Here is a 27,784-nt window from a genome sequence, read left to right on the forward strand (position 1 = left end):
CAGGCTGTTGTTTTATCCCCCAGGGAGCAAAATCATTTTAGAGGAAATTCCTTTATGGCTCTAAATCTCCTCTTCCCCAGCCAGCATTATCTGTCCCAAGGACAGGAAGGTTTTTTTATCACCGTCACTCACAAAGATTCAGCAACCAACATGGAATTGTCAGACCTGCCCACTACATGAATTACGATATGCTGCATGATACTCTGATGCTCCCATCAGAGACAAGCAGAGGGCAGATGCCTCCAGATGTATGTAGTTTTTAATTTCCTTTGCTGGGGAAAATGTTTTCTTGTTTTAGTGATGTGTGTTCAAAGCGTTCCAGTTCCCATGGCAACCCCGTGCTTCCACTGGAGATGTCATTTCTCATGCCATCCCTTCAGAATTCAACGTCTCCTAGCTGAAGTTTTGAAGAAATGTCTCTCTTAAAAATATATTTATTAGAGACACTGCCTGCAAGTGTGTTTTATTGACACGTTTCTTAGGTGACTCAGCCTACAGAGGAGAAAGCTGTCTCCAGAAATATGCTGCCTGCCAATCTGTCTTTTCTCAGCTTCTGTTTTCAACCAGAAGTCTCCTCTCTTTTTCTGCCACATACATATTAGCCAACACCTGCTCCTTTCTTTTCTTCTTTAATTCCTTTCTGCTCCCATCACTCTTGCCCATGCCCAGCTCTCCAGCAGTGCAAGCACAGCAGGGATGTGCCCAACCAACTCAGCACATGCCAAAAGTATCTGCACCCATCCCCTGCCTGCTGGCACAGGCCCCCTTCTCCTGTAGGCAGAGAGCCTCATTATACATTTGCACGCAGAGAAACCCCCAAAGTATTGCAAAAGAGACATCACTGCAAGAGCCTCTCCATTCTCAGAGGGCAGCATCAGGAGCATCTGCACCATCTCTGCCCCTGGATACTCTCCCTGTGCCATCTGGCTGCAGCCCGTGGGTACCACGAGCCCTCTGGGAAGGGGTGAGCACATCACAGCTCTGATCCTGCTCCCAGCACAGGAGCCTGGGCCTGGGGCTCCCACCCTGGCTGGGGGAAGGATTCACGCCCCGGGTGTTACCTGGTGTCGTTTGGGCACCCTCATTTCAGTGGCTCACAGCATTGTGGTACCTCTCTGGGCTCCAGGAGCTGAGGGATGCTAAGACGGAGCTGTGTCCCTGCCTAACTCCTGCCTTCTCTGCCACACCAAGGCATGCTGCCTGCCCCTGCTCCCACACAGCCCCTGCCTAACCATCACAGCCCAAAAACCTCCGCCCCTGGCTCAGAAATCCCCCGCAGCGAGATGTAACATCCCACCCACGGCAGCTTCCGAAGGTTTTTTAACAGGACCCGCGGGGAGAGTTTCTATTTCAGGCTGCAGGCGTGGAGAGAACAGGGAGGCCCCTGCAGGATGCCCAGGCTCCCCCACCCAGCAGGACCCCGGGTACCACAAAGCCCTCGACCCTCCCTGGCACCACGATCAGCATCTCCCAGCTCCCGACAGCTCCCGGGAAGGAGGCGGTACCAGCCCCAGCGAGGGTCCCGGCGGGACACCACGCTGGAGATCTTTAATAGAGCTGTAACATTACAGCTCCAAATTGCCTTCCTCCAGCAGACAAATCCGAGCAGGTAAATCGGTAGGAGCTGAGCAGATCCGGAGGCTGATGGAGCTAATCCCAGGCATGTTTAAATGCAAAGACCCAGGGAGCCTCACTCACACCCGACGTGATCTCTGGAGCTCCCTGCTGTGCTTAATTCTCAGGTGCAGCCTGCTCGGGGGGGGGTGTGAAAAGCAGAGGAGAAGGCAGAACACTGGGAGCAAACACCACACGCCAGCTTCAAGGTCAGGACAGTGGCCCTCAGCAAAGCCATGCAGCAACCAAACAGCAGCTCCTGTTCATCCCGGCTGGGAAACCACACGGGTAAACATTGCTGGTGTCCCTCAGAGAAGTTTACAAACGTTTCCTTAACCCAGCCTCGAGCAGGGACACACGGGCTCAGGGGACACTTCTTGCTGACTCCAGACTTCACATTAATTGTACCGCCCCACCAGCCATTAATCAAACGTCTTCCACTTGCATTTTTATTGAAAATCAATTTAATAAAGTAGGTGGGAGTCCACACGCTTCCATAGCATCAGATAAATATTCATGGGCGCTTACACTGCTTTAGCTAAATGAGTTTTTTAAATTTAAATGGTGCAATTTCCTTTTTCCTTAATATATATCTTGGCCTGCCCTTGTTCAGGAATAGAGACGAGGTGGGACTCAGCCCTGTGCTGGCACACCAAGGAACACTCCTTTGCTGTTGAGCCAGCACCTTTGGGCAAGGATAATGTCATCCAAATTGGAAATACCAGTCTGCTGGGGTCAGCATCGCCTGGAGCAAATCCCCAGACGGGATTCAAAAGGACCAGTTGGAGTTGAAAATTCATTTTCAACCACTAAGAGCGTGGCCACCATTTTTACCTTGGCAGGTGTGCTGTTTGATATCCGCTTTTCCCTCCCCGTTCAAGCAGCCACTGTGCTCCAACAGCCAAAGCTAATGAAAGCCTTCGGAAAAATGCATCCCCTTGGTGCTCATTGAAGGGGGTTAAAAGGCTTCCAAGCTACCAAAATACACAACACACCAGTGAAAGAACAGAAACACACCCACTCAAAATTGGTGAGTCCTCAGAGAAGGGATGAGCACCAAGCTCAGCCTCACTGAGACAACCTCCCTCTGCAGCCCTGGGGAGGGCAGGTTGACCCCTTGCTCCCCGGGGAGACTGAGGAGCAGCCCCAGCTGAGGCTCCTTGCTGCTGTCCTCCTGCCCAAAGGCAGTCATCAGAGTCCAGATGGAAGGAAAAACCTGACACATTGATCAAATTTAGGAGGAAGGCGGGATTCAGACAGTCCCTATCAGTGAGAGATTTTATAGCATCTAACAGCTCTTTGTTCACTGGAGCAGCGAGGAGCTGCGGCTTCCAAAAAGCAGCAATGCAGGGCAATTCACCCAGCGCCAGGATTGCTGTCATGTTCTCCCAGTGATACCCTGCTCTTGAAAGGCAGAGCTTTAGAAATCAAGCGCATCATCGTTTTGCCTTTGTTATTAACGCAAAGCGACTTGTTTGCATCGTTACAGCCTCGACCTAATTCCCCGTGCACACGCTCTCCCCACAGCAGCTCAGATCTCTGGACAGGCTTTGCTCTCCCCGTGCTTTAATGACATGAAGGTTGTGACTAGCCCTGCAGACAGGCACAGATAGCCCCAGCCCAGGAGCAGGGCACGAGCAGCCCTCCCTGCCCTGTGTACTCCCTCTCACGAGCTCGCAGGAGTCACATTTCCCGTGTCCCAGCCCCAGGGTGTGGGTGGTGTGAAGACAAATGGAATCCATGAAGTGTCACCATAATAATTTTCTCCTCGTCCCCAGCAGCTACTGATGCAGCAGAGGTGGGCAATCCCCACTTTCTGATGTCACGAGACAGTCTAGTCACTCCGTTCCTCCCCAAACACAGCATCCACTGCGGGGACAGCTCTCCTGCAAGCCTCCAAGACTACTGACTCCTCTGATTTCCCCCCTATTAAGACAGCAGCCATTCTCCAGAGAGATCACCCTTGCTGGAGACAAACTGCCTGTCAGCAAACAGCATTAAATACAGGGTATCATATTTGACAGATAATGGCATGCTTTTAGTTTTTTCTCTCTTGGATGCAGGTCACACCACTAATGTCATCTCCAAAAGCTGAAATCCTACATGTGAAAAGGTAAAGCTTAATTGCCTTGAACAGCAACTCTTGTATTGACTCCAACATAAGGCCCATAAATATTAATACAGCTATATTTAGACCCTTTCAATTATACATACAAAATTGAACATCTTTCTGGGAACAAATCAGTCCAGATAGTGTTTGGATTTTTTTTCCTTTTCCCTTTTTAACGCATTCTGCATCAAAATAATAATAATTCCTATAGACCTAAGGCTTTTTTAAAAAAAAAAAAAAAAAAACAAAAACAAACCACCACCACCAAAACCAGTGGATGGAGGCAGAGGCTTACAGATATTTGCAGCTGGCTCAACCAACTTGCTCTGGAGATATCCAGTGGCACTTTCATACTCCTAAACCCCTCTGCCTAACGTGGTTCCCCTCTTAGTTGTTAAATTCAGTCCCTTTTCTGGCTGGCAGTAAAGGGGACCCACTAAAGGTGTGTGCACAGAAGGACACACACAGGGGAACCAGCCCAGCCTGGGACCTGGGGGTGCCAGGTCACTGCTGGCAGGGGGATGCTCCAGAGGAGAGGTCCCACCCGAGCATGGCCATGCCCACACAATGCCTGCTGCTGTCAAAGACCTTCTCTTTTGTATAAAAATCACATCCACTTTACTGATTTGCAAATTAATTATACATCACTTTCCTTGCCAAAGTGGACTTAATGGTATTAACATTACATGACAAAGAGAAGCTATCAGAGAGCTTCTCTCATAATGATGGCTAGATTGGTCGAGAAAGAAGAAAGGAGATTTCATGCTTTTGTTCTTTAACCCTTCCTCATAAAAGCAGACAAGACTTTTGTCCTGCCTTTTCTAGGAAAAGGCTTTTTCAAAATCTCAGGTGAGACCAGGTGCATCTCTCCAAAGGGAAGAGCTCTAATCTTTCATGCACAAAAGCCTGTAATTCAATTCTCACATGTGCACAGACCCTTTACAGAAAACACAACTTGTGGAAGGAAGATTTTGCACCTTCCCTTTTTTTTTTTCTTTTTTGCAAGACAGTGGCCTTAACTGGCCAAAGTGACATCCACAGCTTTCAGGAGATATGTCTTCAGGTGAGTAAGCAGGACTGCAGGAAATCTGATCTGGCCTGTATGGATACAAACAATTCCCTCAGCCAAGAGCCCATGAGGATGCAGAGAGCCTCGTACAGAGCCTCTGGTGCTGCACACACCAAATGGCTGTGGTTTGGGGGACGTTATTTGGGTCCTCAGATCCTTTCCTGAACAAAGTCATTTGTGTCAGAACCGATCCTTCCAAACCAGGGCCGTCTGAAATGGTTTCTGCGATGCTGAAATAGCATCTCGACTCTTGAGACACAATTTATTATTTTGCTCCAGTCATGAATCATTCCAGCCACTAATGCAGTCTGAGCTTTGTCATCAACAGGATTTTCCAGCAGATTTCAGGGGAAGAAAAAAAAAAAAAAAGAGTCATATTCTTTTTCCATGCCTGTTGTTCTCAACAGTTTGGTTTGAATTATGTTCTTCCAGAAGGTAAAGTGAACGGGGTGTCCTTTTCTCACAATGCAAATTGCAGATTAAAAGCTCTCTCTAGGCTATACTCTGTGCCTACAATTGCCAGTACTCCAGAAGCACTCTTTTTTTTTTTTTTAATAAATATTAGCAGTACATCATTCAGAGGCTTTAAAAAAAGCTGCAGGTGAGTACACCAAGAAATCATTACATGAAACTCCTGCCCCATCAGGTGAGAGTTTTGCCATTTACTGCAACAAGATGAGTATTTCTCCCTGACTTTTAATAGTAATTGGTTAAGGGACTGCACAGTTTAGCCTCAGAGTCTTGCAGCAGCTCACTCCCCAAAGCCCCATGCATCTTCCAGAGCCTCACGAACACTCCAATATTTTTATTTAATCAAACAATAACCTTTAAACAAATGGAACAGCATTAACAAGCTAACAGGTCTGAATCAGCAGCATTAATCCCCCCTCCACAGGGGGCTCAGATAGATGTGATTGCTTCTTCCAGATGGATCAGGGCTGAGATTCAGCACCAACACGATCAATGACTTTGCCTCATCAGACATAATCAGTGCCTCTGTATTACTACACAAACTGCTGCAAACATTTTATCCTCTAGCTCAAGGAATAAAAGAACTGCTGTTTCCTCAATATTTGACCAGTTGTTTCACCATCAGCTTCCCAGAATAAACCAATTAAAGTTGTTTTCAAACTCTAAAATGCCCAATAAAAAAAAATCTTATTTCACAATCCATATCAAAGACACATTATAAATCCTTTACGTGGGACTAAACGAATGGAAACTCTAATAAATGAGTAGCTGCCATAGTCCAACAGATCAATAAAGACATCCTCACAAGCAGTTTATAGCCATCTATAACATCATCTACTAATGTTCTTAAAACCATCTAACACATGTTCAACACGCTGAAACATCAGCTCTCCCCTTCCAAAGTCATTATAAACAAACATCAACACGCACCCATCAGCTTCCCCTCGGGCAGGATCAGCTGCCCAACATTTGCACTGGTTCACTGCAGGTGTCTGAGCAAGCACTGAACCTCTGAGGTGTCACTCCAGTACAAGTTACTGGGGCAAAAATTCCTCCAGATGGCTTCACTTTCCTAGAAGAATTTCTCACCCTTTGGGGAAAAATCTTCTTGCCTACATGTGTGGATACAGGGCTGGTTCAGCAGCTGGGGGGGCTCCTCACTGGGAGCACACTCAGCAAACGAAGGCGCCAGCTGAAAAAAGGCATCCAAGGGAGCACAGAAAACACCTTCCCCTTCACAACCCTGCGGCCTGGGGGCTTGGTTGGGCCTCTCTGGGGAGCCCAGGAGCGGTACAAGGACAGCAGGTGATGGACTTTGGCCACACAACTGGCCCATGGGAGGGTGGCCGGGCAGGGACCCACCGTGGTGCCCCGCTCACAGCCCTGTGGTGGCACTGCAGTGCCCCCGAGGGACCCGGTGCTGACCCGAAGCCCAGGGGCTGGTTTCACACCCAAAGCTATCAATCTCTCTACACAGTGCATTCCTGACCCCTCTGGAGTGTTTGTGATATCCCTGAAGCTTTGATACGGGCTTGTTGCCCCAAGCACATTCATCACTTATTGAAGAGAAGACTTTCCCCCTTAGGCACAGCAGCCGAGCCCGCGTTCCTCGCTCGCCTCCTGACGTGTGCCAGCCTTTCCACACAGAGCTTCCTCTGGCTGTGCACCACGGGTTTAACCAGCAGCACAACTGGGAGTTCTGCATCAGAGAGGAGAGCACCAGAGCTGTGCAAATCCATGGCAAAGCTGCCTTTGGAGAGCTGCCCCCGAGGGGAAGACAACCTTTTTTTAATTTGTTCACAGATAACTTCAGAAGTCTGACGAGACAGAGCAGGGTCCCTGTTGCCCAGAAAGGTAAATAGAAGAAAATGCTGTTCAGGCAATGCCTCAGCTCCAAATTAAAACTCATCAAGGAATCTCAGACAAAGACAAAAATCTGAGATAAGACTACGGATATTTTTTTTCTAAGGATCAAATTCCTCCCTGGAGTAATCAAGGAAGTCAGATCAGAGAAAAGAGATGAGAAGTTAGGAGAAGTGGAACACTAAGACAGAAAAACAGATGAAACACAGTACTGAAACCCTAGAAATCATATCAAACCACAGAGGACCACTGGGTTTGTCATCTAATGTTTGTCTCACACAAACAGTAGATCTAGGTAACGTTTATGACAGACTGCAGGCAGCTTCATCAGGCACAGGTAAAAAAAAAATGAAGATCTCAAGAGCAGCCCGAGGCAGGGACACCTGAGGACCAGCTCTGCTGCAGCAGGGAGTGGGACAGGATTCTGCCACTGCCACTCAGGTGTCCCCACAGCACAGGCAGTGCCCAATGCTTATGCCCAGAGACCAGGAACAGACAGGCAATTCTAGAATTTATTACTGTGAATATTTCAGCCCCTCTGCTTTAATGCTCACACAGCAGCAAACAAGGAGGAGCTCAGGACACAATGACACATGCACTGAGGTGCAACACATCAGGCATTGCCCCAGAAAGTCTCAACCTAAAGGGAGCCTCTCTGAACCAAAGTCCAAAACTTCTGGCTCATCAGCACTTGAATTGGTGAGATAGAGGTGGCAAGACAGGGGTACAGATGTTTCTTACTTGCTCAGAAGCCATCCTGCCAAACTACACCATCATTAAAAAAAGCAGGAAGAAACACTGCACCGCAGAAAGGAGAGACAAGAACAGCTTCAACGAGGTGCACTTCACTTACAGAAGAATAAAGGGAATATGACAGCAGGATAAATATTAACAGGTGGCTATAGATCAAAACCATCAGCAAGACAGAGCTGACATAGTGAGGCCAGATAAAAGGCACTATAGGCCCATGTCAGGCAACTCTGAGCTGAGTCCTTTTGTGAGCAGCAGACCCTGACTGCACCAGATCCTGCTCGACCCCAAGGCTGTCTGTACTGAGCCCAGTGTGGGCAGGGAGATGCTGACATCAAGCCACAAAGAGCAGTGCAGTGGAGCAGAGGAAGAGGAGCCTTGTAAGCAACGCTGCATCCAGGAGGGATAACACAGATCGATCTCAGCCCACCTGCTTAACATGGTACAAATTACTTTTTAATTGCAGTTGGAGAAATTGGCTTATCTAGGAAGTTTACAGCTCATCTTCTAGAAAGCTGAGCAGCCTACTCTAGCCTCCTCTTCCTTGGGGCAAAACCTTTTCCTCCTGGCAGCACATGGAAAAGGCCAACAGTTTTCTGGAGTGCAGGTTTCCTGATCACCCAATGCAGAGACTTTGTCCACCACTGCTCCAGATGTCCTCTGGCTTCCTCATCCTTACACCAAGTGTACCTCAGGTGAATCCCCAGCCCTCTGAAGCAGGCAGTCTCTGGCTGAGCTGGAAGAGAACCCTACCCTGATTTTCAAACAGCTGTGGAAAGGTCCCACACACCTCCCCAAGCTCCCTGTTAACTTTCAATTGCCAAATATTAAAAGGATTCTTGAGACCGTAAGGAAGGAAAAGCCTGGAAATGTCCCTTCCTGTCCCTTCCCAGAAGTTCACAGATCTCTGTTTCAGTTGCAGCCCAAAGGCCCAAATTTCATCAGTTAGGAAATAAGGTACAGGAGGCACAGCTGCACAGGGAGCATCACTGACCCTCAAACCCTCAACCACCACATCCCCCCTCGTGTTCACTGTGCTGGACATCACACTGGCTGTGTAAGGACTGCAGAACTTCCATCACTCCTCACAGCACCAGGACACACAGGGTATTTTAGTTCATCAGCCAGTCTTGGAGGATCACTCGTGGTCTCACCACTTACATCCCACTCCTCGAACACCTCTTCCTTTGGGGTGTAGGATGTCTCTCCCTTTGTCAGCCAGTTCTACCTCTTTTTCCTGGCCACATCTGCTCTCTCCTACTCTTGCAAGCTCCAGGTGCACAGCTGCCTGTATGCCAGCTCTGCAGGAGCCCCAGCAAGAAGAACCTGAGTGCTGTAAATAGATGCTTCCCACTGCAGCCCCTCGGGGCTGGGAGCTGTGTGCCTACACAGCTCCAGAGCAGGAGCAGAGGCCAGTGCTGTCCACAGAAGCTCTCTCCATGGGACATTTTCTTATCCTACAAGGTTGGCCATGGCAACAGATGTCTGCATCCCCTCAGGGTCCACTTCTGTTCCTCTTCTGACTTAATAACCAATCTGCCCCGTGTTTTCCCAGGGGAAACACAGGTTGTCTGCTGATAGTTCCTTCCTCTCCTCCCCCACTCTGAGTCCTATAACATCATCCCTTTGTGCAGCTACCCCTTCCCCAAGCCCAGACTGTCTTTCAGTGGTCATGAGGCCAAAGGAAAGGCTCAGCTCTGCTCCTAAGAGGAATCCAGCCCTGGCTCAGCTGGCAGAGACAGAGAGAAACCTTCTACCAGCCACAGAAGACTTCTCTGGGACAGCAGTGATTGTGTCCCCAGTGCTACAGGGTCCTGCTGCAAAAAGAGGGGTCTGACAACCACTTTCTTTCCCCTGACCCCCTCCTTTCCTCTTCTAAGCCAGCCTGGACTATGCTCATAAACCTCCACTTGCCTCAAGACAGCAAGGACTCTGAGCTAGAGAGGATGCCCTGAGCCAGCTCCTGGAGGCAGGAGCAGCAGCAGGGCCCAGGATTACCCTCACCTGGAGCCTGGCTCTGCAGCACCAGGAAGTCCCAAGCAGCCTCAGCACTGGTTTGCTTTAATCTGTGTCTGCAGCATCCTGGTAGGAAGAGGAGCTCTGGCATGGGAGCTATTAGAGTGGGTGGCAGCAGATGGTGAAAACAGAGGGGATAAGAAAATAAATACAAAGAGGCTATCTTGAGGGGAGAAGTCACCACATTAACACTCTGTTGCTTACACAGTGTCTTTTCCCGAAGTCTAAACAAACATTGCTCGGTTCCTGGCGCACGGGAAGCGGCTCTGCCGAGCGTGGGGGACAGGCACTGAGCACACAGCCCTGAGAGGGGCTGCAGCACTCCCAGCCCTGCCTGTCCCAGCCTTTGCAGGGGGATCTGTCTCATGCAGAGCAGGGAAACCAGCCAAGGAGGGATGTTGCGTGTCCTGCTTTGGCCAGTTCATCTCTCCATCAGCCCGTGTGTGGACACAGCGACTCCACAGCTGCCCTGTCCACGGGCACCAAAGCAGGACTTTAGTGCTACTAATGGATGCCATTACCTGACATCTTCAGAAAAGCAAGTGGAAGATATTCCTGAGGGAAATGGGGAGAGCCAGTGCTGGGTCTGTCTGCAGGGACTGCCCAGTGCTGTCTCACAGGAAAGCCAATGTACCTTGTCAGTCACCGAGCAGCACAGCTGCTAATTTGGAGCAAAGCAATCTCTCTCAGAGATCTCACACAGCCTTGGACAGCAGGAGCCCACCTCTTGCTGATTATCTCCCCGGGCTCTTCCATTAGCCCCCAAGTCTGGAGTCTGCAGCAGGACCATTTCTGCTTCTCTGGCCACCAGCAGCAGTGGGGAAGGTCCTTCTGTTCCTGAGAGACCTCCAAAAGTTCGGCCTTGGGGAAAACAGGTCCAGCTAAAAGTGGGGAGAGCCCGGCTCACCAGGCTGCCCTGTATGCAAACAACTCATTGCCAGCCAACAGCTCCCAAAACCTCTAGTCCTTGTCAAAACCTCCCATCTGGGCCCACAGGACTGCTCTGCCAGGGGAAACCAGAGGTGAAAGCAGTCTTTAAACATACAGTGGCTGGTTCAGGCAAAGGCAATTTATTATGTTAAGCACGTTGTTAAAGGATCTAAAGCAACAGAGAAAAGATGTTCCAAGAAAGGTTTTAACTTTCCCAGCAAGGGGCTCCTGGGAGTCCTCTTGTTAATGCTTTGCATGGGTTTGTCTGCAATTGAGCCTACGGTGAACATAAATGCCCCCTCAGTCCCCTTTCAGAACTCATTTCAGTTAAATCAATACAGCCATCGGGGAGACTTGAGGAAGCAAAGCTATTAGTGGGACCACAGTTAATTCTGGGGGAGAGAAACAAGCAACAAAAGCAATAAAACTGATGGATTGCTTATGCAGACACAGTAACTCTTTCCTGCCTGGGTCCTGCAGTGTGGCAGAGCATCAGAGATGAGGATGCTCACTGCAGAAGCCCTTCTTCCCCAGGCTTTGCATGGTCTCTGCTTGGGATCAAAGTACTCCTGGACAGGTGCAGGGCAGAGGGCTGTGGCACAGAGGTGGGCATGGGGCTGGGAAGGGACAACAAAGCTGCTCTGAGCAAGGGAGAGTGCAATTCCAGGCTAGCATTATAACATCAGAGCCCCCATTAGCATGCAAGAGCCCAGGAAAGCTTGTTCCCAACCTCTCTTGGCAGTGAGACCTTCGGAAGACAGGAGAGCACACGGTGACTCCAGCTTTGGGTGGAAATTGTAGTCCAGCAGCACACCTTTGCAGCCGAGCAGGAGAGCTCAGAGCAGGGCAGGGACATCTCCTCAGAGGCCCCAGTGACACACAGCTGTCAGCATCTGAGAGGGGTCAACTCTGCCACAGCAACACACCAATAAACCACCCAGGTCTACATCTCCCTCAGCCCAGCTCACATCTGTCTTCCCCACACATCTCCCCATTTCTTCTGCCTCCTTATATCACGCTAACTGAAGGCATAAGCATTAGGTGGGAAGGTGGCTACTATTATTTTGCTTTCTGAAGCCCCTTAAACAACTGCGGTGCTTGGAGAGAACCTCAGCAGCAGCAGCAGCGATAGCAGCAGTGTTAAATGCAGCTCAGGAGGCAGCAAAGCCCGTGTGACTGCCTGATGTCCAGAGCAGCACACAGGGAAGAGCTTGCCAGGTGACAGCTACAATAAAAAAATAACTGAGCAGGTGTCAAGATAGAGGCTCTGTAGCAAAGCAAATTGACTGGAAAGCAAAACCAACATGAGCTGAAGGTCCTGCAAACTGGTGGTATGGAATCATAGAATCACTCACATTCGAAAAGACCTTTAAGAGAATCAAGTCCAACTGCCAACCCAGCACCACCATGTCCTCAAGTGCCACATCCAGATGTTTGTGAACACTTGCATTTTTGAACACTACCATTTTCCTGGGCAGCCTGTTCTGGTGCTTTACAACCCTTTATGTGAAGAAATTGCCCTTCCTCTGGACCAGCTCCAGCACCTCAATGGCTTTCTTTAATTCCTGAATGTATCAGCATTTCTGAAATGCTAATGCCTAGAAAATAGTAGCAATAAGTTTATTCATAGCTGCTCCATCTACAGGCCTGTCACTGTAATGTCACAGGTGACCCCAGCACTCAGAGACTGGCACTTCCCATCCCACAAGATAAAACCCAACAAAACAGCACCGACTCAAAAGAGGGAAACCAGCCACAGACTGACTCTGGCACTGAACCAGCCTCTCCTCCTGACAGCACCAGACTTTTCAATAAGTCATCTGCACTGCCTCTCCCTTCTAGAGCTGCACAGCTGTGGGAAGCATCATCTCTCCACCCAACTGACCTCCAAGCCCAGGTCTCAGGCGGTTGTCGTACCCATCCAACAGCCTGTCCAGGATGCGGGTGAAAATGGTGATGTTATCTTTGCTGTCATCAACGACGTCTGAAACGTGCTTCTGAGAGAGCCTGGCAAGGGGGAGGGGAAAAAAAAAAAGGAAAAAACATCATCAGAAGCGAAACCTACCTTCAGAGGATGTGCTCTGAACAGTTCCAGGGAACGAAGGGATGTTGGTTCCTGCTCCAGCCTGAACTGCAGGACGGGGCACACTTGTTGGCAGAGTGATGTGCTTGCAGGATGCCCCACAGGGCACCTCTAATCAACACCTCAGCACTGAGGCACCCGCGCTGCTCCCTGCCCACCTTTCTGTGCTCAGGGCCAGCAGCACCATGGACAGTGGTTCAGGAGCCCCGTTTTAACAGGGAGCCTTCCCCGGCCCCAGCATCCATCCCTGCCCCAGGAATGGCCATTTTATGAACAGAGGCTGTGGGCACTGCAGTTATTCGAGTGCCAGTATCTCCCTGCAGGCAGCACGGAAGGAGTGATGCCAGTTATTTGCCACACTGAGACATTTCAGTGTTCCCTGCCCCCGGGAAAAGGGAAGGGAGACAGAAAAGTAGGAATTCCGTCAGGCAGGTTTGAAGCCTGAGTCCATCATTAAAACACTTCAAGAACCTTTCCTGCAGTTTCTTGAACTTCCCCTATTTATAAAAACAAATGATTTTTCACGTTCCCAGATCTGCTCAACACAAGAAGCCTGAAAGTCCCCAAACAAGATGATTTCCTCAGAACATATTCTGCCCCAGGTGGAATAAAACAAGTAGTAAATTTCTCAAACAAAGCTCATCTTGCTGAACAAAATCTTCAATGCAGTTTTGCAAACACAAGGGGCTCAAATAATACATTTGCGTTTTGTGTCTTCCTTTCAATCAACAGAAGAAGAGCCTGTGAATCCTTCTGAAACCACCTGCCTTTAAAAGAGATTTCAGACAACACAGAGTACCAGTGCTGTGGATTCAAGTACAGCTTTCCCCAGCAGAAATAGCTGTTAGGACCAAACAAATGGAAAGGCAGAAGATTAAGTAACAGAAAACCAAAAGAAAAAAAAATCTATAAAAATGAAGAGATTGCAAGGAAGATGGAAGAGGAAATAAGAGAGAGACCACTGAGGCCAAAAAAAGATTAAGAGGCACAGAGAGCCAGCAGGATGGCTGAGGATGCCCAGCCAGGCAGGGGAGAAAAGGCTGCAGGAGTGGAGGGAGCAGTGCCCTGCTCCCCACAGCTGGGGGAAGAGAAGCCCCTAAATAGTTGCTTTCTAAGGGTTTTGTCCCTTTCCTTCTCCACCTCAGCCTTATTTCCTTTTGCTCCAGTTGCTCTTTGCAGCCACTGGTTTAAGCATGCATGAGGAAGTAACTGGGGGGAAAAAACAAACAGAAAAAGGAATATAATTTAAGGAGTTCAAAGCTCAGTCCTGCTGTATCCCATCTGGTTGGACTAGCTACCCCTGACACTACTGGTCCATTTGTAAATACACTGTGTAGGGTCAGTAGAGTGGGTGGTAAGTAGCAGAGCTCGCTTGGAGTTTTCTGTCAACGTGTTCACCCAACAGAAAACCCAGATTGTAACACAAAAGAGCAAAAGGTATTTTCTAGCAAAAAAAGGAAGAATTGAGAGCAGGATATGGGTATTTTTAGAGCCAGGCTGAACCAATACTACTTAGTATGCTGCAGTTAATTGAAATATTCCATCTGGGGCAATTCTCACACTAATTTTTGTTGCCTTCAATGACCAAACACTCAGGGAAACTGCATTTCAAGTGTTTGGGGTTCACTTCCCCAGGGGCTGGGTCCTACCTCTCACAAGACCACTCAGCCTCTGTTTTTAGCAAAGCAAGAGCTGCTATCCTGGGAGAAATGGTCAAGCCAGGAAGCTCAGCCCACAGGAGCCCAAAGAGGGTATCAGTGCTTAAACTGCAGTTCCCAGAGGACGTGGGGGTGAGGTATGGTCGGGATAACACTTGGCCCTGCCCTAATGCACCCTGTCAGATCCAAAACATCAAACCACCCCGATGGTACAAACTGCATCACAGCCTTCGAGACTCCCCATTTCCATTTGAATCAAAGCACTGACTTTGGCTTTTCATCTGGACTTGAACTCCCTGCAGGTAAGCAGAATTTTGAGAAATTTAAAAAATGACTACTGTGATTAGTGGGGTTCCAATTGTACCAGCTTTCAATAGATGTCATGGTTAAAAGTAATCTGTACCAGTGTCTGCTGATGAGTATATAACCATCTATAAGTTATGCACAGCTAGCATGCTCATGAAAGCTCATTCATTAATGTTTTATAGGCTATCTTTAAAAATTACCCATAATATAAAGAGCAAGAAGACCGATTTTTGTGAAGGAACTCCTGGTGGAGGCTCCACGGTGATGGGAAAAATGAGTTTACAAATTTCAAAGCTGTTTTACTTAGCCTGACATTTGAGGGTTTGACTTCAACGTGAGCAGTGTGGGATGCACTTGGGAGATGCTGGGGAAAGAGCAGGGCAGGCAGGGTGAGGGAAGGTGCAGGCAGGGTGAGGGAAGGTGCAGGCAGGGGAGAGGCAGCAGCATCTCTGCCTGGCACCTGATCTGGGCTAATTCCCCACTCCAGCCAAGGTCTGGGCAGGCTCAACTGGCCTTAATGTAAAGCTAAGGCTGCCCTTTAGCAAGGCATAAAGGAACTGCAAAGAGGGATGGGGATCAAGGTTTTAAAATAATTAAAAGCCTTTAGGCAGGGAGGACAGAGGTTTACAGCAAATTTAATTAAGACAGGCTTGAGGAAAAGTCATTACCTTGCCACCTGTGCACGTGCTCTTTGGGAAGCTGTGCCACATCAGCACAGTAACCTCTGCACAAGGGTCCCCTCACACACAGTTTAGGAAACAAATCCCCCTGTGGACCACTATTCCGAGCAATCCCCTTGGGGCAGGTGGTGAGGGAGCATCAGCAATGGCTTCAGTATGTGATGGGAAGGAAAAGAGCAGCAGTGAGGAAGGCAGAGGCAGGGCTGGAGGCACCGGGGCTGCTGACACCCCCCAACTATCATGGGGAGGGAGCCCCAGCCCCAGCAGCTGGACAGGGGGCAGGAGGTGCCCAGGGCTGTCTGTGCCTCTGCAGGCAGGGCAGGGTCAGCATTTACAGGGCAAGGCACACTCAGGATGCCTCTGGGAAGTCAGATCCAAGCAGGCAGAGCAAAACAGGCAGGACAGGATGGGAGGGGTGTGTGGATGCTGGAGGAGCAGCAGCAGTGACATCTCATGCATGAAGATCCTTGATCACTGCTGGACTTGTAACTCAGCAAACATCACTTCAGTGTCCATACCTGGTACTCTAAAGGCTTTTCTAAATGTTTTATAGCAGTCATGTATTATTTGCACTTCTCTCCCTCTGTGCAGAGCTCCTCCCTCCCCATGGCTGGTGGCATCTCTGCCTCCCTTTCTCAAAGGCTTCCCCAAGCTCACGAAGCAAAGGCTCTGGTGGGATGCAGAGGAGGGCTGCAGAGCCTGTCACAGACTAACAGGATTTGTCTCCTGTCAGCTCCCAGAGGCTGGGAAGGTGAGGCTGGCAGCAGCATTCCCTGTGCCAGGACAGCTGGAACCTGCACATCCCAGAACACTAACCTGGGCAGAGGGAGAGCAGCAAACCCAGGAGAGCTGGCAGAGAACCCCAGTGCTGCAGTGGACCAGGTGTGCTGCCCATGGGTCATTACACCCCAAGCAACCAAACAGCTGAAGCAGATTAGTTTTCTCTTCTTTAAAATAGTATTAAAAAATGAAACTGGGGGGGGGAGAATCTCTCTTCCGTGTTAAAACTCATGCAAGCCAAGTCCCTGCCCAGACTGAATTGTGCAGAGGCCAAATCTGAAAATAGGTTTTGTTGCAAAAAATGCTGACAACTGTCCTTCGTGAGAGTGCCTCAAATAGTGCTAATGTCAGCCACGAGGGACTGTACAGTCCCCGGGTGAAAAGCTCAGGGACAGGGACAAGGGGAGGGTCAAACACAGCAGAGACGCTTTTTAGTGCTTTGCCCTGGACTACTCCATGCAGGTCCTGACCCCGGCATATTTAAGATCAGTAAGAGGACTGCAGCCTTGGCCAACAGCCTCAGCACTCACCACCTTACCCAGCATCAGCAGGGAGAGCCAAAACCAGGACTAGGACTGCAACGAGAGAGAAGGACCCCGCTCCTGGGAGCCTCAGCGCCATGGTGTCAGTGAGCCTCCAAAACCTGCCAGGGAAGGCACAGAGGGGAAGGAGAGGAGAGAAAAGAGATTTTATTTACTAGGGAAAAGCAATCCTGTTAGTTCAGTTTTTCACATCAGTTCATTCATGTTAGCCAGCAGTATTTCTGGAGGCCTGTGTTTGAAATCCCAGAGAACCACTCCAGGGACAAAAGGCAGCAGCATCCCCTGGAGCACTGCTGGCCCTGGGGAAGTCACATCATGAGGTCAGAACCAAGCCTGTAAATACACAAACAAACCCTCACCCCACCTTCACAGCAGATCCAGCAGCTCCCCAGGTGCATAGCTCCACTCCCAAAATGACCACACTGGCTCTTCTTCCAATCTTTCCTTCCTCCACCTCACCCTATAGTCTCAGTCACCACCTGCCCCTCGCAGCAGTTCCCAGTTCCCTGGTACCTGTGCTACCTTGGGGAAATCCATGCAGCAGAGCCACTTGCAGACTCTCAAGACCTGTTTATTTTTTTTCCCCAAAACATATTTTTCTAGACAGTTAGGCCCTCATTTAATTCTGGTAATGACACTGCCAGAAATTATTATTAAGTTTGAGCACCGCGGCCCAAGGTGGTGGGAACGTTCGACTGTACTACACTTAGTGCGCTCAGATTTTTCTTTATTGCTCAGTTTTACTTTTATTGTGATGTTATTGCACATTTAACTGCCTTCCCCTTTTATGTATGTCATTATGTTGATGCACCTTGGAGCAGCACTGCCAAGCAACAGCCTGTATAAATACAGCTTGTCGTGACGTTTCCCCATCCCGACACCTCATGTTGGCACGGGGGGGATTCAGCCCAGCAGAGGCTCAGCTCTGTGCCAGACAGGCACAAATGGCCAGTGGGGGCCCCCAAAGCCATCAGTGGAGGCTCACTTCAATCCTAGCATGCAGAAAACCAGGGCAAGATGCCATTGTGACAGTCAAATCTGACCTCTGGATCTCTCCACTCAACGGGCACCAACGTTGCAGAGACTCGGGCAGCTCCCTCCAGCACTGAAGGAAGGAGATGCTGGGTTGAAAGCCAACCCCCCCAGAATGTGAATGGCAATTGTCAGCTGGTGGAGGGTGCCCCAGGATGCAGAGGGCAGGTGAACTATGTGAGTGCCACCAAGAAGCAGGGGTTTCTGCACAGGGACACGAGAGACAGGAACTCCCAGCAGAAATCCCATGCAGAGGGAGCTCAGCCAAGCAGGAGGGAAATACCTGGAGGTCACACGTGTCATCTTTATGCAGAAATGTGTATCTGGCTACCCCTGCCACAGACAACTGGAAGAGGAGAAGGGTGACAAGACCAGGCTGGGCCATGTGTTATATCACATTTCTGCATTGAGAAGAGCCTAAATCTCTGTCCCCGGTCACCCCACAGCATTTTGGCCCTAAAGTCTCCCTGCATGCTACGCCTGGTTCTTGCTTTTTAGCTCTAGGAGGACATGAGGTGCCAGGCAGGCAGAAGGTAAGAGCCAGACACTACCAGTCCTTACCACCCACCTCAGCTTTTTTTTCTGGCAAGATAATTCACTAACAGCAGGCACAGGGGGGGAAAATAGCACGGGGCACCAGTCACCTGTATCTTCCTCCCCACCACTCATTTAAAATCCCTGCAAATATCAATGCAGGGATTAATTTAGGCCCAGTGTGCTTGGGCCTTATTTAATCAGGATGCTACCAAGGGAAGCTCAGCCTTCCCACCAAAGGAGGCTGCAGGAGCCTCTGGCATAGACACAGCTACACATCTGGTGAGAAAAGCCCTGATTTGGGATGGTTCCCCTGGCTCCCGCCACTTTCCAGCTCGGAAGGGACATACAGTCTTGGAAATTCAAGTATTTGCTGATGAAGCACAAATCAACAGGCTGAACATCTGTTCTGTGGGAAATTCCAGCATTTTGGGCAGACTCATTCCAAATCACAACAAGGACAGCTAAAATGTTGATGTTTCTTACAAGGCAAATCCAGAAGTCCTTCAATAAGCAGCTCCTTAACAGATTTCCTTTCAACTTTTCCCTTTCATTTCACTTCATTCAACTTGCATATTATACAATGGGATTTAATTGATTTTTTTTTCGTAAGGTAATTTCAAACACTAGCCAAAAGCAAAAAAAAAAAGAACCATTGCTGCCTTCCCTCTTCCCTCCCCTCACTACAGTTAAAGTGTTCATTGAAATCAACATTTTCCCATTAAACTGCTTATTTTGAGAAATGGTTTGTTTTGTCAGAATTTGCACTGCCTGCAGACTTTGACCAGGGATACCACACCAATGAAGATGCTTTGGATTTGCAGCAGGTGCCTCTTGGCTCTGCAGGGCCTGTTCTGACTCCTCTAGAACATTTGGGACCATCTTTATCAGATTTGGTGAGATCATGGGTGGAGCATAATGTGCACCAAAGGTGGAACAGAGCTTCTAAAGAAAAGAGTACCTGAAAATGGAACAACAAGGCAATTCAGAGGGACAGGAACAGTGACAAAAGCCAGAAGCACTTACACCTTCCATGTAAGTGTATATAAGATGTACCTGTTTGTGCCAAGGAGCTCTAAACCACTGCATTTCCACAAGACTTTGTTCATACAATTTTCCTTCAATATTACGGAGAGATGAAGGGCTCGTTTTCTACTTTGGGTAGTTCTGCTGAAGGAAGGTGCTAGCCAAGGATAGCAGGGCTGCTTGAATAAAGTCAAATATGTGCTTGAGTTATTTTAAGCATCAGAACCTGTTCTATACAGCTGCACTGAGAGAAAAAATCTGTTTTCACTACTTGCCCAAGTGAGTATTTTGCCAGCCACGTCTCAGTTTGTTCACACTGAGAATGTCCCCAAATTGGGGTGTGATGGTTTGCTATGGCTGCACCTGCAGACTCGGGAAGGACAACACAGCTTGGAAAACAGCTTGGCACTGTTTTCTACCCCTTTCCTTTGGTTCATGCACTGTGTTTTTCCTGGGGAGCTGGATAGAAGATGCTGTGTGGCATTTTCCTTGTTCCTTGGCTACTTTACACTCAGAGATGGATTGAGAAGCAGACTCAGTCCTAGGATGGTGGCTGACATTCCTGAAGAACACAAGGGCTTTAACTGCTGGTGTTGAACCCTGGTAGCCTTGTGCCATTGAGCCAGGGCTGACCAGGCAGTGATGGGGGAGCAGCAGAAAGAACAACCCCCTTCCAGCACTGCTCATCACCCTATTGACAAGCAGGAAACACGGAAAATTCTCTGGAGAATTCAAGGAGGCTTTTGCAGAGGAGGAGGTTTCACCCTTCAGACAGTTTAAGGGGTCTTCCAAAGCTCCCCATAGCCAGATCCTTGTGTGGTTCCCGTGGCACAGCAGCTCTCAGCACTGCTTCTCCCCATTCCCAGGACTTTTGCTAGTCCAGGCCCAGCTCCAACCACAGGGACACAAAATCCCAGCCAGGGCAGGTGCTTCATAAGCCCAATAGCTACTGGCCACACAGCCTCTCTAGTAAAAATCAGTTTGTAAAATCAGTCCTGGTTTCAACAGCCCAGTAACTGAGCTCCTCAGATTTGGCACAGGAGAGTTGGTCTTGGAGAGAAGGCTCTGGCAGAGCAGGCGAGGGGGTCCCTGGGTGCACAGCAAAGGGAAGGGATGGAAACACCCACCAGTGTGCCTCGGGAAAAGTAACACTGGAGCTCCTCCAGCCCCTACTGGTGCTGTCCTTGCAGAAGGCTATTCAGCTGTCACTTCCCACTCAGGAAAGTGGCAACAGTGAGACAGCCAACATCTCGATCTGAACACCTGCAGGGATCCCTGATCCTCTGGGAATAGTGGGGGAGGATGCGTGCAACGTGCATTTAAGTGCACGGTAACCAAGTGAGGGTTTAGGAATGTTAATTGAATGTTAACAGCCTCAAAGAAGAAGAAAAAAAAACCCCGAATCTCTTACTAGGACTTGCTGAAGGGAAAACTGCATAGTGTTCATGAAGAAAAAAACCAGAATGCCAAGATTCCTAAGCTCAGAAAAGTGGTACAACTCCTTACACTGACCCCTCTTTCATGTAAGTCAAAGAGCATCACCCCAGAGCTTCTGGTTCTGAGTTATGTCTGTGCAAGATGGAGTCTATTGGGACAGTATGTGTTCAAAGCAGCTCTGCATCTCCTTCCTCCATCTGTCCATTGCTCACTCCTTAATGGCACAGTTAGCAAACACATTCATCACTAACTACTGTGCAGTTGCTGGTAACCTCCACAGCTGAATCCAATGCAGATTTTCTAAGGAGCCCTGTTAACACTTTGCAGCTGGAATCCAGTAATACTTGAAGTTTACAATACTGTGCACTCTGGAATTTGGCAGGTGTCTTTATAACCACATACCTAATGGCTTGAGAAACATACCCACTCCTCTCCAACACACACAGCCTGTCTGTCCAACCTCCAGAGCATCAGAACACTCCAGAGAAACACAGCCTTCCTCTTGGATGTGCTATGAACAAGGAATTGGAAAAGCTTCCTTCTCCTCATGACAGCCCCTGCTCCTACTGAAGTGGGTTTGGGAACCCAAAAAAAGTGCTGGAACCTTCCAGATCAGCAAGGTACCCTGGTAACTATGCTAACATTGGGTATCTCCTGACTTGGCATACTGAGCCCAATCTTCCCAGAAATCCTTATTCTAGAAACCATTAAATATTCTGAAATGCCTTCCTAGGAAAGAGTGATTAGCACAGGCTTACTGCTGACAAGGGAAAGACAGATAGAGCTCTGGAGGTGGAGACTGAAAGGTAAAGCTTGCAAAAAAACCCTGGGAGAACAGCCCAGAAAGGGGGATACTGCAAGCATCAGAAACGAAATGAAGGCAGAAGAGGCCCATAAACCCAACTGGGTTCATTTGTGAGTCCCATCACTATGTCACCCAAATTGCTGCCTCCTAGGAACACACACAGCCAAGGAAACAATCTGATTCACTTAGCAATAGTCTCCCCATGCAGGCAGCTTTCACAAAGCAGCCCTAAGGGCATATTTGCCCCACCGCTGCACCCAGAGACGCTGCCTACCTGCAATGTCATTTGCTCAGCATTCCCACACCAGCTCAGCGACACCAGCTCAGCGACACCAGCTGAAGGAATGCTGAGCACCAACAGCTCCCACTCAGCCCCCAGGACCTGCAGCAGTTCCACATCTTTTGCCAAGTCAGGTACCTCAGGGAGGGGTGTGCAACGAGGGGCTGATGCTGGGAGGCCAGCTGGAAAACAGATTTGGACTGAAGCTGCTTCTTCTTCCCAAAGCCCGAACACAAGCACTTCCATGCAGGGAGAAGAGGGTGATCCAGAGCCTGGTGGTGTCAAGCACTATCCACCCACCTGCACAGTAGCACAGCCAAGCACAGTGCTAGACATGACCTCACAACACCTGCATATTTACCCCAAAATGTCAGGTGCATTTGCACAGCACAAGAAGCTCGTTTAAAGCCCTTCCTCGTTGCACTGGAGCCTCTGCAAAACAGGTCCCAGGCATCAGGAGAGATCCTTCAACACCTCTCAAGGATTGCAAAATCATCCAGCCTGCACGGGCTGTGCTCTGTCCAACTGTCCCCGACCCCGTGAGCCCACCAGTTTTCTGGTGATCTCTGTTGTGCCTCTTTAGTGCTTCTCTGGGTGAAGCTCCAAGCTCTCCCCGCAGAGACAGCAGCCAGCAAGCGCTCAGCGCAGCACAATAAACGCAGGCGATGCACATGCTGCCCTGGGTCCCTGTTAGGGAGTTTTTCCTTCAGTTCTCAATCGTTTCAGCTAAAAAGGAGGGTCCCTCGGAAGAAAAATACGTTTTCATTTGAGGGCAGGGGCAGCAATCGTTCCTCTGGAAGCCTAGAAATGATAAAATAAGACACCGCGGTGTTTCAGAAGACCCTTGTCTCGCATCCCTTTGCATCCCAGGTTGTTTGCATCCCTTTGTTCTGAAACAAGCTCACTGGGATGCACAGCACAGGCACAGACACCCAAGCCAGCACATACTGGAAGCAATCCAGCCCTGCCAGCATCATGCTCTACCTGCACCAGCCAGCTCAGGGGCAGGCTGGGTTTGCTACCCTGGACCGAGGCGAGTGCTCTGCTTCCATTACCTGAGGTAGCCCGGATTTCTCCAACTTGCCTCTAGTTTAGCCTTGAGCCATTGAGGTGCTGCTGAAGGCCAGAAGCCAGTACAGTGATTTACAGAAAGCAGAGAACGAGAACAGGCAGCAGAACCTCCGCCTACCTGAATCAAACTTGCTGTTTACCATCTACTTAGAGGAACAGCGCTGGCTCGCAGCGAGGGGCGCGTGGCAGAGGAACCACACGGTCTTCGTCTCACAGGCATGAAAATGTTTGTGCTTACCTACCCAAGAGGCACACGTTGGCTCATCCCTGCACACACACACGCACTGCACAAGCCATAAACAACCCTCCCATGAATCTGCCACACACACAGAAGGTACGAGACACACGTGATGGTTACCAAATGTGTCGTCTGCAGCTCTGCAAGAGATGCCAGCGGAAGAGGACACTCGGAACCAGGGGAACAAAGCAAAGAAATTAAAGGTTTAGATCAGCACGTAAATCTTGAGAGCAAGCCTCAGAGCGGGTCTCTTCTGTAAGTGGATCTGCTGGTAACGAAGACATAAGGTCTGTGCCCAACTCCCAACCCAGCTTTAATTTTTCAAAGTGAGAAGCCGCTTGACAGCTTTTCCTCATCAAAACAAAATTAATCCCAGTATTGCATCTCACTACTAAAAAACACATCCAGAGGGACTGTAGAGTGATTCACACCCACAACTGCTATGGGAAACCGTTTGCACTCATAGTGTAACAAGCCAACACTGATTCACCCACATAATTACAGGCAGACACTGATTCACAGCTACTGCAACTGCAGACAGACTGACTCACAATCAAGGCAACTGCAGACAGACTGAGGCTCACAAGCACAACTGGAAATACAACCGTGCTGACAATACCCACAGTCTGCAATCATGTGCACACACAAATCTTTGGAAAACTGGCTATCACCCTCACCGGTGCAAACACTGCGTGCCAAGCCCTGCGGTTTTCGCTGGCGCTTTTGACCTTCACCCCACAGCCGTTTTTCCTTCCCTGATGGAACAATGTCCACACCTCAGCAGCTATCCCTTCCCTGACAGCCCTCATGCTTGCCAAGCACGACAGCCAGAGCCTGACCCCAGGAGCAGAGCTGTGTTGTGCATACTCAGACACACCGTGCACACGGGCACAGTGAGTGTACATGGTGCAAGACATCAACCTACATCCACCCTGGTACCACGCACGGCTGCGCCAGCTGCGCTGACTTCGTGTTTCCAGAATATAAGTAAATGCAAGCCAAGTATAATACATTTAGCCCATGGGCAAAGGAGATGGCAAAAGACTCACTACTGGGCAAAAGCTTGAAAAGCTGGATTATTTACTACACTCTCTGGCTGGGTATGTAATTATGTCAGCGTTCAGCCTGGGTATTGTGCTACTTTTTGTAAACAGTTGGCAGGAATACTCTGACTGAGATGAGGGGCTGGGCTGCATCCCCAGTGTTGAGAGAAGCAGGCTGAAGAGGACATGGTCTACTTAGACAAAAAGAAACTGAGGGGAAAGAATAGACTAAGCAGGAAAAGACGAACAAGAAGCTGAGAGTGAAGTGGGACAGGCAGCAGTCTACAGACAAAGAAGGAAGAGGAAAGGAGAAAGAGCAGGAGGAGAAAAGCTCCATGATGCAGACTTGGGAAAAGAAGCTCCAAAGCAAGGAAAAGCAGCAGCCACCCAGTGCCGAGAGAGTCTCGCAGCGGTGCAGACAATGCATCTGTGCCTCCCCACACACTGAGCTCTGCTTCACGCTGCCAACCAGGAGGAGATTCCAGAGGAAAGGACACAGCAGCCTCCAGGCAAACATGTGCCGAGGGCCCCGGTGCAGCCGCAACCCCTCCAGCTGCTCGGAGCTCTCTCGGAAAAGAGCAGGAGGGTCAGGCTCTCACCTCTGCGCCTGTTCCTGTGGGTGCTGCAGGGCACCCAGACACCACAGGCACGGGCTGAAGGGCAGGCTGGCAAAACTCCACCAAAACAGCATCACCTCGAAACACCCCGAAATCCCTTATCCTCCAGGGCAAAGAGAAAGTTAAGAGAGACGTTACAGGAAGGAGAGGACTCGCCTGAACCACAAGTAGCATCTTCTAGTTATGGGTTGGTCCTGCCTCAGCACCTGCTATTTTTCTTCTTCACACTCCCCTAAAGGAAGCTAAAAGGACCAAGAGGTGAGGGAGGAAACCTGCTCTGCTGCTGCCACCGTCAAAACAAGCCGGGCGAGCAGCCACTCCAAGCTGCTCCTGCTGGCCCACGGCAGTGGGAGTCTCACCAGAGGGTCCCAGCTCTCTCTTTCTGTCTGAGGACGTTGCTGCATTTTCAGCCAGTCAGCAGCAGATTCGGGGGAGACACTACAGATGCATTTGGCCAGGGAAATGAACTACTTGTTCAGTTGTACTTCTCTCGTCCAGGTGAGAATCACTCCGGCAGAAGGCAGAGCAAGGAACAATGGATAAGTGTTGCAGTGGGGACTGTCTACCTCTTAATTGCATTAGGCTACTCATTTTTAATGATCCATATCACAGCATCAGTAACTCTGGAGCAGGGAGAAAACATCTGTAGCTCTTTTCCCTCTCCCTCCATACCAGCCTCAGCGACTGTAGCCCCAAACACTCCTTTCCCTCCCTACCCCGACCCAGCACCTGTGTCCATTAGGCCTGGCTGCAGGATTCAGGGGGAAATTCGACTTTGCTTTACTACACCGGTCTCCCCGCTCAGCCCTTCCCCCGCATTTCCCGTCCGGGTCCAGGAAGGGGTCTCAGGATTACCCTTGTCCAGACATTTCTCACCGCAACCTCTCTCCCCCCTCTCCATCCGGCAGTGCCAGGCGGGTGGGCTGGATCCCCGGGGGTCCCCGACGGGGAACACCCCCGGCACGGCTCCGGACCGATACGCGCCGGAGTTGCTGCGGGAGCGGAGATGCTCCGACCCCGCGGCCGCCCAGCCGAGCCTCCCCCCGCCCTCCAAGGGATGCGGTTCGGGCAGAGCCGCCACCCTCCCCCGCCGCTCTATTGTTCACCGGCCCCCACACAGTAGCCAGGGGCCGGCGCAGCTCCGCGGAGCCCCATCCCCAACCCCAGGTCCGCACCGCCCGCCGCGCTCCCCAGCGCCCGCCGGGGCGCTTCTCCGCGGGGGATGCGCGGAGCGGAGCGGGGAGCCCCGGGGGAGCGGGGACAGGACCCGCCGCCGCGCCCCGCCCGCGCCACACTCACCACCGCGCCGGCTGCCCCGGCGGGGGGCTCGGGGGGCGGCCGGAGCCCGCTCCGCTCCGCAGCGCTCCGCGGGGCTGCGCGCCCCCAGCCCGCCGTGCCGGGGCTGCCAGAGCCGCCTGCGCGCTGCTCCGGCCGCGGCGAGCGAGGCAGAGAGAGAGGGAGGGGAGCAGCATCCCCCCGCCTTCCTCCTCCTCTCCTCCTCCTTCTCCCCGCGCCCCGGAGGAGGGTTTACCCACCCGCTTTGTGCGGAGCCGCCCGCCCCGCCGCGCAGGCAGCGGGCACGGGGCGCCGCCGCTCTCCCTGCCCCGGCTTGGGGCCGCCTCCCCCGCCCCAAAGCGTTGGATGCCCCGGGCTCCTCCGGCAAGCCCCGGCCTCACAGCACCGCGGCGGCCCCCGCCATCCTCTCCGCGCAGGAGGGTGAGCAGAGCAAGGCTGGCTGCTCCCAGCGCCTACCTGTTGAAGGGGGGAGCTCCCCGGGGCGCCGATGCTCTGGGAAGGAGGTGGGCAGTACCCCCAGGGGTGCGCTGCGCCCCAGCTCCTGCCAGCCTGCCTCCACACCGCACGGCCTGGCCGGATCCCTAGTCTGCCAGCGGGAAAGGGAAGTTTGGCCCCGCCAAGTTGGAATTGCCGAGGTTTATATATCGCAATAAAACGATACGCAGAGGAAAACAAATGCAAGGGAAGGGGAGAAGAGGAAGAGAGGTTAAAACGCAGCAAGAAGTAGGCAGTGAAAGCAAGGACAGAATCAGCGTGGAAGCGCAGGGATGCCAGAGGAAGGGCAATGCACGATGTGCTGGGCAGAGCTGGCTGGGCTTTGGAGGTTTTGCAGAGCCACACGACAGCAGAGCTGGGAAGGCGAAAGCTGACAGTAAGGTGCACTCAAAATATATTGTCCCTGCAGAGCTCTCCTCGGTGAACGCGCAGTGCAAGGCTCAGCTGCAGCTGTGACTCCAAGGTACATAACCCATTCCTCTGTCTCTGAGGATGCAGGGTGGGATAAAGGATCACAACCTGCAGGCATTACAGACCACCCCAAAACTCCTCTAAATTACTTGTGGTTCTGAATACTTAAAATGACATGAAAACATTCTTCAGGATAAGGGCCCTCAAGGCATGAGTGATTAAATCCAGTTTAACTGTCAGTTCTCTGCCTTTGGACATTAGAAAATGACCCAGTTCTTGCTTCCAGGAGAAAGGTAGGGGCAGTCACTCTTCTACCTCATCCCTACAGAACACAGCCATCCTGCCTTTGGTGAGATAAAAGCACCCATCATGACATATGCCTGGACAGTAAGAGGAGACCTGATCACGGTCTTTATTAATCCATGTATCCAGATATATCTGTTAGCAGAGGTTCAAATGCCAGTTCTGCTTTCCTCTGCTGAGTAGGGTCCATAAGCAAGACCTGATGAGCTCACGAGATCTGAGGACCAACATCTTGAACAAAAACTGAGCATAGTCCAACACAGGGTCCCCACAATCAAATCTGCCATCTTTTAGACCAGAGGAGGAAGAGTCCTTGGTGTTACT

The 27,784-nt window shown here is 50.5% G+C and overlaps 1 protein-coding gene across 4 annotated transcripts in view; it reads right to left on the reverse strand.

The window, feature by feature from the left end:
* GABRA3 (gamma-aminobutyric acid type A receptor subunit alpha3) overlaps window positions 1-27,022 on the reverse strand; it is a 73,600-nt gene extending 46,578 nt beyond the window's left edge. Inside the window, exons 1-3 of one of the 4 annotated variants that reach the window (XM_027725079.2) lie at window positions 26,708-27,022; window positions 16,869-16,973; window positions 12,709-12,830 (exon numbers count right to left, since the gene is read on the reverse strand). In XM_027725079.2, coding sequence (XP_027580880.1) covers window positions 12,709-12,830; window positions 16,869-16,951 — 205 coding nt within the window. In that variant the 5' untranslated portion in view covers window positions 16,952-16,973; window positions 26,708-27,022. Of the gene's footprint in view, window positions 1-12,708; window positions 12,831-16,868; window positions 16,974-26,254; window positions 26,367-26,490; window positions 26,511-26,707 lie in introns of those variants that run through there. The other 3 variants (XM_039378177.1, XM_027725086.2, XM_039378178.1) reach the window with 3 other exon arrangements.
* Between the last annotated feature and the right edge of the window lie 762 nt (window positions 27,023-27,784).

Source organism: Pipra filicauda, unplaced genomic scaffold (genome assembly GCF_003945595.2).
Source record: "Pipra filicauda isolate LSUMZ 115617 unplaced genomic scaffold, ASM394559v2 scaffold9_size5747161_pilon, whole genome shotgun sequence".
NCBI lineage: Eukaryota > Metazoa > Chordata > Aves > Passeriformes > Pipridae > Pipra > Pipra filicauda.